General features: G+C 39.4%; 1 protein-coding gene across 2 annotated transcripts in view; it reads left to right on the forward strand.

The window, feature by feature from the left end:
• LOC149172581 (riboflavin biosynthesis protein PYRR, chloroplastic-like) overlaps window positions 1-12,187 on the forward strand; it is a 374,041-nt gene extending 361,854 nt beyond the window's left edge. The window contains exon 9 of one of the 2 annotated variants that reach the window (XM_089424347.1): window positions 11,400-11,536. In XM_089424347.1, coding sequence (XP_089280473.1) covers window positions 11,400-11,402 — 3 coding nt within the window. In that variant the 3' untranslated portion in view covers window positions 11,403-11,536. Of the gene's footprint in view, window positions 1-11,399 lie in introns of both variants that reach the window. The other variant, XM_089424346.1, reaches the window with a different exon arrangement.
• The last annotated feature ends 445 nt before the right edge of the window (window positions 12,188-12,632 follow it).

A 12,632-nucleotide genomic window follows, 5' to 3' on the forward strand; every position in this document is an offset into this window, starting at 1 on the left:
AAATAATTCGATAAATGCCCAAAACCCCAAAATATACAAACAATCTTGAAACCCCAAAACCCCAGTTAGAAAAAATAATTTACAAATGTACAAATATACAAGGCTTTTGAAAAAAAATTTGAGAATTTTTTTTTTTAGAATTTTTTTTATAAATGGCTAAGTGTATTTCTAAGAATTAATGCAAGCTACATCCTTAGCGAAATTAAGTAAACCATATAAATATTTGGAGCATAGTTTTAAAAACCGGAATTGGTGACTGGACCGGTGCACCTAATAAACAAGGTTTCAAACCAAGACTGGTCAGAACTAAATGAACCGATCTTTAAAAAAATACATGAAATAATTAATTTTTAATCAAAAAACTATTTTTAAGATTTAAAACCATGATTCCAAACCAAAAGATCAAATATGCAAGGTTTGCTTATCTATATACCATGTAAAGGTGAATATATCAAAATGGCACCGAGTTCAATACATATCAGCAACAAAATACATAATCAATGAGGCTCTAAATGACCTCTAGAGTCCGAAAATAATGCTCTAAGCTATGGGGCCACTGACCTACTACAAGTCTACATATCAGTGATCAACAACATGATCACTCCTCATCATGATCAAACTCATCACCACTACTAGAGAAGGGATCATCAACATGAGCTACATAAATAATATGGCTCAGAGTTTGAGGACTCCTAAAACTCCTCTACAACTTTAGTAGTAGTAGTAGCAAAAATAGACATCAAAACTACAAATCACTGATCAACATGGTCACTCATGAAACTCATCATTGATTCAACACTACTAGAAATGGGATCATCAACAAGAGATACATAAAGATATCTAGCTCAAAGTATTTAGACTTGGATTTCTCAACCTTCAAACATGATAGAAATTGAAAAATTTTAACATGCCTAATCAATGATTTTGGTTTGAGTGAAGAGTTCATCTCCTCAACCTTATAATGTGGTAGAAAAAGATTAGCATGCCTAACCAGTTGTTTTCCTTTGAGTGAAGGGTACATTCTTGTTAAGGCCATGGTAGAGGAGTTCAACAATCAATACCACCAACATCAACAAAGTTCAACAATCAATGCCACCAACATCAAGGTTCTTAAAGGGCTTCATGCTCTTGATCAAATGCCAATCTCATACCCTCATGCATGATAGAATCAATTGAAAACATTGCAAACCCCCAAACCATGAAATCTTAAAAACCATTAAGTTTGTTGAATTTTGAGTGAAATTTAAAATTCTAGTTTCTCCATATGAAATCCAATGAGGTCGAAACCACTCTCAAACATCCTGAGCCATTTCATGGTAATGTTAAAAATTTAACTAAAAGGATGAAAATGAAAAATAAAGGAAATATCACTTTTGATTTAAGAATTTAACATTACCATTAATTGCCAACATTCCTAGGGTTGAGATATGTCATGCAAATGAGAGGGTAGGCATGCTTTTCTTGGATGGGCTATTTTTGGAGGAAAATAACCCCAAATTTCCCTCGAAGCAGCGTCAAAACTCACAACACTGCATTTGTGGGGTTTGTAGCTGGCTTGGAAATAAACTACTTGGTTTATGATGGAACTGGTCGGTTTGACCATAAACTGGATGGTATGGTCTAGTTTTTGTGTATTTTTGGTGAATTCAACCCTTAAACCGGGTTTTTTGCTCGATTCGACCTGGTTGCCTATTGAACCGGTCGGTTTGATCGGTTTCTGTTTCATGCTGACCGATTTTTAAAATTATGATTTAGAGTCCAAACAAGGTGAGCCTACGTCCACAACTTGTGAACTTGGAGCCCCTGCAAACTGTGAAAATTCCTCAACTGGAATCCCTACTGCAGCAACTGATAATGTTTCTTCTATTTGTTAAATTAATCAACCAAATTATTTGCAGTTTCCTACGGCAAATATCGAAACATATACATTGCAGCCTTCACTTAATTAAATATTATGCGGAAACAAGAGACTGAGCAAGAAAGAAAATACAACACAAATGACATTGTTGTTTTTGGACAAATGTCCCCGGAAAAACCCAATGCGGGAAAACCAGTGCAGCAAATCTGAGGGTTTTATTATTATGCAATAGTAAATTTGAGTGCAATTCTTAGATGCTCAACTAGCAATCCAATACAGAGAGAAACTGGACAAAACGAATGGTGAAGTGCTCTCACCCTGTCACTAGGAGAATCTAAATTTGATCACACTGAACTAGAGCCTCTACGTACCCTCTGTGCAGAACTGCATCACTCCCACGCAGTTCCTGCATCACCCCTGTTGGGTATCATGTTACTCCTTCTCTGGACCCTCTGCTGGCTGAAAAATCCGAATCTTTGCCTCCCTATATCACACCCTGACTCCCAGCTATTGAAACTCGATTTCCTCAGCAAGAATTCGATTTCCCTCTAAGGCCTACGCTACCACTGCGTCAGCTTTGCGTGGGTCAGTGTCTGCCTCTCTCTAGATGTCGTTCTGCCCTCTCTTTGCCTCGTACTCTTCGGCCCAGGAAAACTTCCTTCTTCCAGATACTCACTACCCCTCACTGCAAGAAATCTACTCGATCAGAATTTCCTCCTGAGAACTTTTCACTTCAGAAATTCGATCTTTTGATCTCTAAGTGTGTTTTCCAAATGACCCTCAAGCTTCCTTAAATAATCTTCTCATTGACATTCAATGACCTAGATTAAAATCTAATCAATGGCTAAAATCATTTTAAATTGATCCTCGTCTTCTTCTAGAAGTTACACCCACAATTAGATTAATACCCATTAATATTTTTAATTTTCTAAGTTTAGACTTAGGGGCCCATTAAAAAAATAAAATTATTTTAATAAAATTGTTTCTAGGTGGAATTTCCCAAAACGCTTTAAGGGTTCTTTGGAATACATGTGCCCAAGCCTCCTTGCAAAATTTGAGGCCTAGAGCACATCCGATGCTACCCCAAATTAACACAAACACTATATATTTTCTTCAAGAAAGCTTGTTAGACATATGGCGAATCAGATCAACTAAGATAAACCCAAAATCTACCAATAGAATGATCTTATCCCCATCTAATGAAAAACAAATTTCAAAAAATACTTAAGCAAAATATAGGAATGCCCGTACCTAGCACGTGCCATAAATCAGTAGACAATAAACACTATGAACTGCACCCCAAAGTCTTTATGATGATCCAAATAATGTTCCTAGCGGGACAGTAGGGTTACATCAATTTTTTTGCAAAATTTTCTTAGCCAAACATCTAATGGATTAAGACACAAATGACTCTTAATTTATAAATAAATCCTCCAAGTGGAAAAAGTTCGCTTGATCCTTGTCAAAATAATATCGGGTGTCGAAAAATATTTGATCATGTCTTAATCTCCACTGTTTTTGAGAAATTTTCGAACTTCTCATTTAACCCATTTTTTATTAGCTCAAAATTAATTATTTTGAGTCAATTTCCTCAAAAAATCGACTTTGACTTAACCAACACGGTCCAAGGGTCCAATTTGTTTTGAAATTTGCAATATTTCCTTGGTGGGGGACCTCCAAAAATTAATTTCTTTGATACCCACGAATTTTTCCACTTGAATGTTGATTTGGGGTAGCATCGGATGCGATCTAGCCACGAAAATTGGTGGAGAGGCTAAAGCACATGAGATCTCCAATACCCAGAAATGGTTTGGGCGGAATCTAACCAGTTTGGGAGATATTAAAATAATTAATATTTTTAATGGAGTCCCTAAGTCTAAACTTAGGGAAAATAAAATATTAATGTGAATTAATATAAAACTGAGTTAGAATGGTCCAAAGTCATGGATCAAAGCAAATCTAATTTTAGCCGTTGATTAGGGACTTAATCTCAGCCATTGAAATGTCAACGAGAAAAGTATAAGAGGAGGCTTGAGGGTCACTTGGAGAACACACCGAGTTGATCAAGAATTCGATTTTTTGGGCAGGGCTTGCTGAGAAAATCGAAGGAGTGATCAGAGTTGCAGCTGAGGGGCAGTGAATACAGTAGCAGAGAGGCAGAGATAGTACCGGGAGCATCAACGCAGAAGCCGGGAGAGGGTTGACGCAGAGCCAGCTAGAGGCCACGCAGAAGCAACGAGAGGCCACGCAGAGCTTGAGCAGGGCCAGCATGGGAGACGCAAAGGCTCTAGAGGCTGATGCAGAGGCCAGAGAGGCTGACGCAGAAACTAGAGGTTGCCACTCGGAGATTTCGTGGGGCAGATTGGGGCCGATATTTGTCTCCCACTGAGAGGTACTACTGTCGAGGGCATTCTCTGTTGGGTGAGCCATTTCTGGCATCCAGATTGTACTCTGAAACTGCTTAATAATAAAACCCTCAGATAGTTGCATCGGTTTTCTCGCATTGGATTTTTCCGGGGATATTAGTCCAAAAATATCGGTGTCACTTGTGTGCTTGTTTTTTTCCTTCAGTTGATGATCTGTGTGTGTTGAGACTGTACTTGTATTTATTTTCAGTATTTACATGGTAAAATAACTTGTTAATTAACAAAACAAGTAGGAAGAAATAAATCAGAAAGTACAGGAAGGATTTCTAAGAGTTAGACTTAGAAATTCCAACATGGTATTAGAGCATGGTTGCAGATCATAGGATAACTTAAGGCATCGGCCGAGCATAGCATCAACAACAGAAATAGTTGTCCCAAGTGACAGAAGTTGTTCCTAGTGGAAAAACAACAAGGAAGGGGTGACACAGTGTCTGCGTCATCAGTTCGAGTCGGGAAGAGGATCAGCACAGTGGAAGAGAGGAGCAAACCTGACCTACGCAGTGCTCGGTCATCTTTCTCAGTGAGGAAGGATTGACACCCGTGGCCAGGAGGTGCGGCTTTTGCTGGTGTCGGGATTGCGCAGGGCTTAGAAGCTCTAACCTTTTGTTTGTTGGGGCATAGGAGGCTGTGGGTAAGTTGCGGAGTGAAGCTGGTGGGGTATTGTGGTCAGAACAGTGCCTAACAAGACAAGACCAAGGAGGAGGGAGTTGCTGTCGAGGATTTATAGCCAAGAAATCTGGATCAGTGGTGCAACTGCACTAACGATCGGACTGGGGGCATCTCGACATTAGCAGAGGGGTTTCCAGGAGGGAAATCGAGACTCAGAGGGAATCACACCGAGAACTTCCTGGAGGGAAGTAGAGAGACTCGGAAGAGTGAGCAGCGAAATGGCAATGAATGGGGTAAGAGATCAGGACAGATTGGACGAAGCCTCAAACTTCGTAGTCTGGAAGGCCAGGATCTTGTCCGTTCTAGACAGGAATCGTCTCAAGCACTTCGCCTTGAACACGATAGCAATCCCAGTTGACCCGGCTAAGAACGAAAAGTACCAAGAGGCAATGGCGAGGGCCAAGAGCATCATCCTTGACGGGGTCAAGGACCATGTAGTACCACATATTGCCGAAAAGGACATGACAAATGCGATGTGGGAGGCCCTGACGAAATTGTATCAGCATACTTCCATGCAGAGGAAGATGCTACTAGAAAATCAGTTGCGGTCATACCAGATGTAGAAGGGAGAACAGATAGACACCTTCCTCGGTCAATTGAAGGAGATCCGAGATTAGCTGACTTCCATAGGGGCCACGCCGAATGAGGAGATGATGGTGAGGACTGCATTGAACGCAATCTTAGAGGATTGGGAGGTATTTGTCCAAAGCATACTGGACAGGTCGACCCTTCCAGATTGGGAGGAACTGTGGGCGGCTCTTCATCAAGAAGAGATTAGAAGGCTAACCAAGGCAGGAAGCAGCGGCAATGGGGTCAAAATCAAGAAGGAGGAAGAGGAGAATGCTGCCCCAGCATCTGAGGGAAAGCAGGAGAAACAGAAGGACCTCTCCAAGGTCAAATGCTTCCACTATGGGGAACTGGGTCACTATGCGAGTCGGCGTCCGAAGAAGAAGAGCAAGGGAGAGGCTTCTGAGACCAAGGTTGCGCCAGCAAGAGCGGAGAAAGAAGTGGAGATAGATAATGACTGTGCCATGAGTGCTCATACGCCACTTGAGAGGAAGTGGGGAGACATCAAGCTGTAGTCAGACGGACTACAGGCAATGAGGGGCAGGATCCTCGAGGTACCCAACCTCTTGGATTATACCTTGCTATGAAGAGGAGTAGCAGGACTAGCGGATGTCGGTAGAAACGGATGCGGATGGAGCGACAAAGGGAGCTACAGTGCAGGAGTCCCAGGATAGCATGAGGCAGCAGTACGAGATGCACAAAGTTGTTGCAACAGCGCAGAGGTCAAAGAGGGAGCACTTTTCAGTGACAGAGGGAGCTTCAGCATCGGGAGTGTTTCTAGCCTAACGGAAATGCCAGAGTTGGGAGATCAGTTACTTACGTCTCAGTAATTGAGTTGTAGTGCTGTAGTTAGTAGTGGCAGTGCTATGGGTAGCACGATGCAACATGATGAGAGGGGTTGCAATGCAGATGCAGCAATGGCAATGGCAGGGCCATGGGCAGCAACATGAATGCAGAGGGAGTTGTCGTACATATGCAGCAGTGGTAGTGGCAGTGGCAGGGCCATGGGTAGTAGTACATGATGCATCAGTGCAGAGGATGTTGGGCAGCGAGCCTAGCATCAGCACAGGGACCGATGTCGGATGATCAGGGTGATGCTTAGTGAGGAGTATTACTAGAACACAGTCCTTGCTAAGAGGGAGTGTTGATTTGGGGCATCGGATGTGATCTAGCCACGAAAATTGGTGGACAGGCTAAAGCACATGAGATCTCCAATACCGAGGAATGGTTTGGGCAGAATCTAACCAATTTGGGAGATATTAAAATAATTAATATTTTGAAGGGAGTCCTTAAGTCTAAACTTAGGGAAAATAAAATATTAATGTGAATTAATATAAAACTGAGTTAGAATGGTCCAAAAGTCATGGATCAAGGCAGATCTAATATTATCCCTTGATTAGGGACTTAATCTCGACCACTGAAATGTCAACGAGAAATGTATAAGAGGAGGCTTGAGGGTCATTTGGAGAACACAGCGAGTTGATCAAGAATTCGATTTTCTGGGGCAGGGCTTGCTGAGGAAATCGAAGGAGTGATTAGAGTTGCAGCTGAGGGGCAGTGAATGTGGTAGCAGATAGGCAAAGATAGTACCGGAAGCATCAATGCAAAAGTCGAGAGAGGGTTGACGCAGAGCCAGCTAGAGGCCACGCAGAGGCAGCCAGGAGCTGTGTAGAGCCTGCGGAGGGCCAGTGTGAGAGACGTAGAGGCTCCAGAGGCTGACGTAGAGCCCAGAAAGGCTAACGCTGGGCCAGAGAGGCTGACACTGGGCAGCCACTGGGCCAGAGAGGCTAATGTAGACCTTAGAGGTTGACGCTGGGAGATTTCGTGGGGCAGATTGGGGCTGATACCTGTCTCTGACTGAGAGGTACTACTGCCGAGGGAATTCTCTGTTGGGTGAGCCATTTCTGGCACCCAAATTGTATTCTGAAACTGCTTAATAATAAAACCCTCAGATAGTTGCACCAGTTTTCCTGCATTGGGTTTTTCTGGGGACATTAGTCCAAAAATAACGGTGTCACTTGTTGCTTTTTTTTTTTCCTTCAATTGATGATCTGTATGTGTTGAGTCTGTACTTGTATTTATTTTCAGTATTTACATGGTAAATAACTTGTTAATTAACAGAACAAGTAGGAAAAAATAAATCTGAAAGTACAGGAAGGATTTCTAACAGTTAGACTTAGAAATTCCAACATTGGAGAATTTAATTTCTTTAAGACTTTAATTTTGACTCTAATTAATTAAATTTTTGGCTTAGGATTTTAATTTATTTTTTGCTAGAAAATTTAATTAATTGACATTTGAGGGGATTAATAATAGTTTTCACCCTCTAATATTTTAGTCATGGTGTCCAAGTACGAGGGACCATGCACTAAAATATTTTTTATATAAGATAATTACAATTCAATTTTCAAAGGGGGAACACCCATTCGGTATAGACCCTCAAATTACACACCTAATTCTGCGACACAATATGATCTAGTGGACCAAGTGATTTGTAATAAAGTAATTTAGCCAATTAGCTTAATTTATTCTCAAACCACTTTTACATAGACTCGACTAAAACAATAGGACTCACCTAAGACATTGACGAAGAATTCTATCTGTGCTTTAGGGTGAGGTTGGAGGGAAAAGCTCTGCCGACCATCCGTGTTTAGAAATACAAATGAGTCAGTGAGACAAAAAACCTCCTAGGATGAAACTCTTGCTAAAATAATATGCTTACCTAGGTTGTTACATACATACACGGTCTTACTAGCATCATTTACATTATAAATTTGCAGAATGGTTTTACAATGACTCAATAAATTGATGACTGATGAACTGATCCTTTGATTTTTTTTTGGCATATCTACTTCCTTTGACAAAAAGTGTGCAACAAGACCCTTATGGCATATTGTACCAGTAAGAAATATTTAATTTCTTTTTTAAAGTGTCATTTTTGGACTCCCAACACCAAGTCATCCCTGCTAGTGAAGTCGGCCCAAAAGAAGCCCATCCGATCACTCAAGATGAGAATATATTAGAGGAGAACTCGACCTATTATGGCATCAATCACTCTAAGTTCGATTTGCACCCAAAACAAAAGGAAATCAAGAGCGAAGACTAGAAGAAAGGAGAAGAATCCAAGCAAGAAAGAAAAAACCCTAATTCTGACCTAATCTATCTCACACATGAGAAATTTTCTTGGGATTTGTGTGAATTGCAGGACTGAAGACTGCAGGTCGAGTTGCATACCCGAAGTGGGAAGCCAAAATTTTTGTCAAGTTGCAGAAAGGCTCTTTGACTCGTTGACTTTGATTCTTTGAAGGAAGACCTTGACTTGTTAAACTAACCATCAAAAGGAAAGACTTTGACTCTTCAGAAGGAGAAGACATTGACTCTTTTAAGGAAGACTTTGACTTTTGGAAAAACTTTGAAGGAAGACTTTGACTCTGCAAAGGATACATCTGAAAGAAGACTTTGAAGAAAGACTTTGACTCTTTTGAAAGAAGATATTTTTGAGGGTTGACTTGGTGTATGGTGGAAGTCCTTATCAAGTACTGGTTGTCTCATTTTGATTTGGTTCTATAATAGAAGAAGAGTTTGATTGGGATTTCCCCTAGAAAATAGGTTTTGCCCTGGCTGAGAGCCTACGTATGGTGTTCTATTGTTCATGTGATCTTCATGTTCCTTTTGATTTGATAGTTGCTTGATGAAGAGAAGATAAAAGAAGACAACATAATTTAAAATTATCACAAATTGTCATGAAAGTAAAAAAATATTTTTTGCCTTTTGAGTTTCTAACTCTTCCAACACCATTTGCACTTTCCAGATCCACATGATATCCCACAGATCTATCCCAACAACCCACTAAACCACTTTTCTCAACTCTTGGTTTCTTAGCAACAACATTTCATTAGGCTCTAAATCTTGGAATTCAAGGTGCATTTTCACACCCCTGCTTGTTGCTCTTGCTCTTGTTTTGCAGCTTCAACTTGACCTCATATCCCTCTTATTTAAATTTGCAGTAACAATGGCAGCAAGTCTACTTTTGTACACTTCCTTTGCTGACCCATGTGAAGTTCAACAATGAATATCAAATGCTCCTCTTGAGTCAAAACTCATGATCTTTCCTTGCATGGTCTTTGCTCCCTCTTCACCTCGATCACTAGGTGGATTCTGCCACAAATATTTCTTATCATGCAACAATCAACAAGTAATTTGCTTCACACATATTTTCTATCGCAATAACCATGACTCTGATACTAGTTACTAATAGAAATAAGAGATAATTAAATACATCATAAACACATTAACATTAACAACATGGAGACAATATATTTACCATGCAAACCCTTGCGGGAAAACCAGTTGAATAATGGATCTACTATTCCTGGCCCAAAGGAAAATTACAGTGGAGTCTTCACACTTTTAATAGGCTACATTACATAAAAATTCCTTGGGAAAAATCATGGGTTATCAAAACATGGAGCCTGAAAACTGCCAATGGTAAATTGACTCTATGACCGAGTCAAGTTTACCTGGAATACCTTAACATTGAAAAGGACGTGCACATCAACACTTGCAAGGGGACCTAGGGCGCAGAAGATAGAACGAGTTAAGAAGTTAGAAAAAAAGATTAAAGATAAGTGAGAAGACAAAAAATAAAATTCTACAATTGTGAAACGATACCAACATCCTCATTACCAAGATAGTGTTAAAAAAGGGGGGAGTTGCACATTGAAGAGGAAGAGGTGCACATCAACACTTCCAAGGGAGCCTAGGGCAAAGTCACTAACATTCATGGAATGTGAGAGCAAAGAACGATTATGTAACAAGCTATTATCAAGGATCAATAGCTACAAAAAAATTGGTGAAGTTATAACAATGCATAAAATCAAAGAAAAAGATGATGCAACTCCATAATATTAAAAATTGACATCGGAAAGAATCTATTAGGGATGGTATCGATAATTAACAATAGAAACGAAAAAGCAAAATTCTAAGAAGATCCTATTACTTGGTTTCATCCTGTATAAAATAATCTACTATTTTCAAAATGGGGCACTATGTGATATAGGTAATTATCCTAGATTCCTAATGAGGTATACTAGGGTAAAATTGATATGTAAATGGTAGGTCACTCTAGGAGTGGCCTTACATGGGCAATGAATGAGAACTAGTAAATATAAGAGGTCAATAGAGTTATTTTTACACATTGATTTATGATCATCCTACTAGGATGTAGTAGGTTCTTTGAATTTCTTCTCCTAATATTTAAAGAGTTGTGCAATTAATCATTATTATAATTTTGGGAGAGTTATACTCCACACCCATATTTGTTGTACATTGTGTGTATACAGGGTTATCATGCTTTGTTGTAATTTATGATGTTATAAAATCATTTTGGCTTCAATGCCCAGTGCATCCGTAGTGCTCTGCAGAAATAAAAAAAGAGATTAGATTGCTTTATTAGTTAGAGAAACAAGAAAAGAGATTGCTTTATTTGTTGAAGACACAAAAGAAGAGATTAGATTGCTTTATTACTTGTTTTAAATAAGGACTTACTTTTTGAATAAGTGGTTTGCGTAAGAGAAGAAACATAGAAGTAAATACCGTTGTCCTTGTGGGACTACGTCATATGACTTGATTGTTCATGAGAGAATTTGTGAACAAAATTTCCTTATTGAAAGGTTTATCCTGCTATGTTTCAGTTTTGTAAAGATACAGACAGCAATCTGGAATCTAAGTTTTCCACATTCTATATAAAGGATTTGTTTAGTGGGTCTCTGTTCCTGATGACAGCTCCACTTTGCTTTGTAAACTTGTTCCATCTATGATGTTACTTTTTGATTTCTTATGATTTTTACTATGTTTCTTTAACAGCATTTTTCATTTAGTGATGCAGGTACGGCACAATTGGGGCTCTGTTAAGGTTGATATTATGTACAGGGCTTTAAAGTCCAAGTTTTCCACCTATTCTCATTTGTCTTCGCTTTTAGTTTCAACTGCGGGATCTGTTCTAGTTGAAGCTTCTCCTCATGACCTCTTCTGGGGAGGTGGTCGAGAAGGAGAAGGTATGAATCACCTTGGAAGGCTGCTTATGAGGATACGCGCTGAGATTCTTGGAGACAATTCAGACAGTTATGGCATGGAATTACCAGCAATTCAGGCATCAAGAACATGAAAGTAAATGATAAATATCAGCAACGAGAGCTTTCTGTTTATCTGTGTATGTTATATGTGAATTGTGATATTCCGGAAAAAAATTACCAGCATTTGACAAGGGATCTTTCCCTTAGTTTCAGATGTAGTTAGCTGCTGCTATTTTTTAAAGCCCTTTGGTTGATTGAAGTTCCTTTGAGAAACGTTGCTGAGGTTCCACTGGGCATAACTGCGAGCATCAAAGAGGTATATGACATTATTGTCAATTGCTTGAATGGTTTCAAATCTTAACCTTTCAATTCATGTTTTAAAATGAATTGTAATGGCAATGCTATGCTACCAGGTATACGGATGGCAAGAGATATTAAAATTAAGGTTCAGATTGTAGATTTAGTATGCACACTCCTCTTTCTGCAAAAACAAGAAAAACAAGAGTGTGCATAAAAAGAAGGAAAATCAACATTTGTAATGTCATGGCTGCATCTTATGAAATTGGAAAAAGTCAATGAAGTTAATGGTTTAAGTATATTGTAAGGTTGAAATCTAAATTTAGAAATGTTGTCATGGTATCTTTACAAATAAACAAAGCATTCTGGAGGTTGTCTTTCACATGTCTTACACAAGCTTTACATTACCCTTCTATCTACAAAGTCCTTTATCAGTTAAGTGGAAACAAAAATTTCTATCCAGAGCGTTACCTCTGGCTCGACTCTTTCAGGTTTGTAATGAAATATGTAAAAAGTTGACATCCAGGAGGTTGGATCAGCCGATTGGTAAATAACCTTTGACCCGACTTTTCCCCACCCCACTGGCCTACAATCGTCTTTCATTTGGTGCAGATGGGGGGAGATTTTTCCCTGGAATTTGTGAATGATAGAAAAACACGAGGAGAAAGGCGAAAGGCATACTTCTGATTCATACCCTTATTACTGCTTGCCACTCTCCATACAGTTCTACCATATTGAGTA

Source organism: Pinus tabuliformis, chromosome 4_2 (genome assembly GCF_031772625.1).
Source record: "Pinus tabuliformis cultivar Carrire ecotype Pingquan chromosome 4_2, CPIR1, whole genome shotgun sequence".
Lineage (NCBI taxonomy): Eukaryota > Viridiplantae > Streptophyta > Pinopsida > Pinales > Pinaceae > Pinus > Pinus tabuliformis.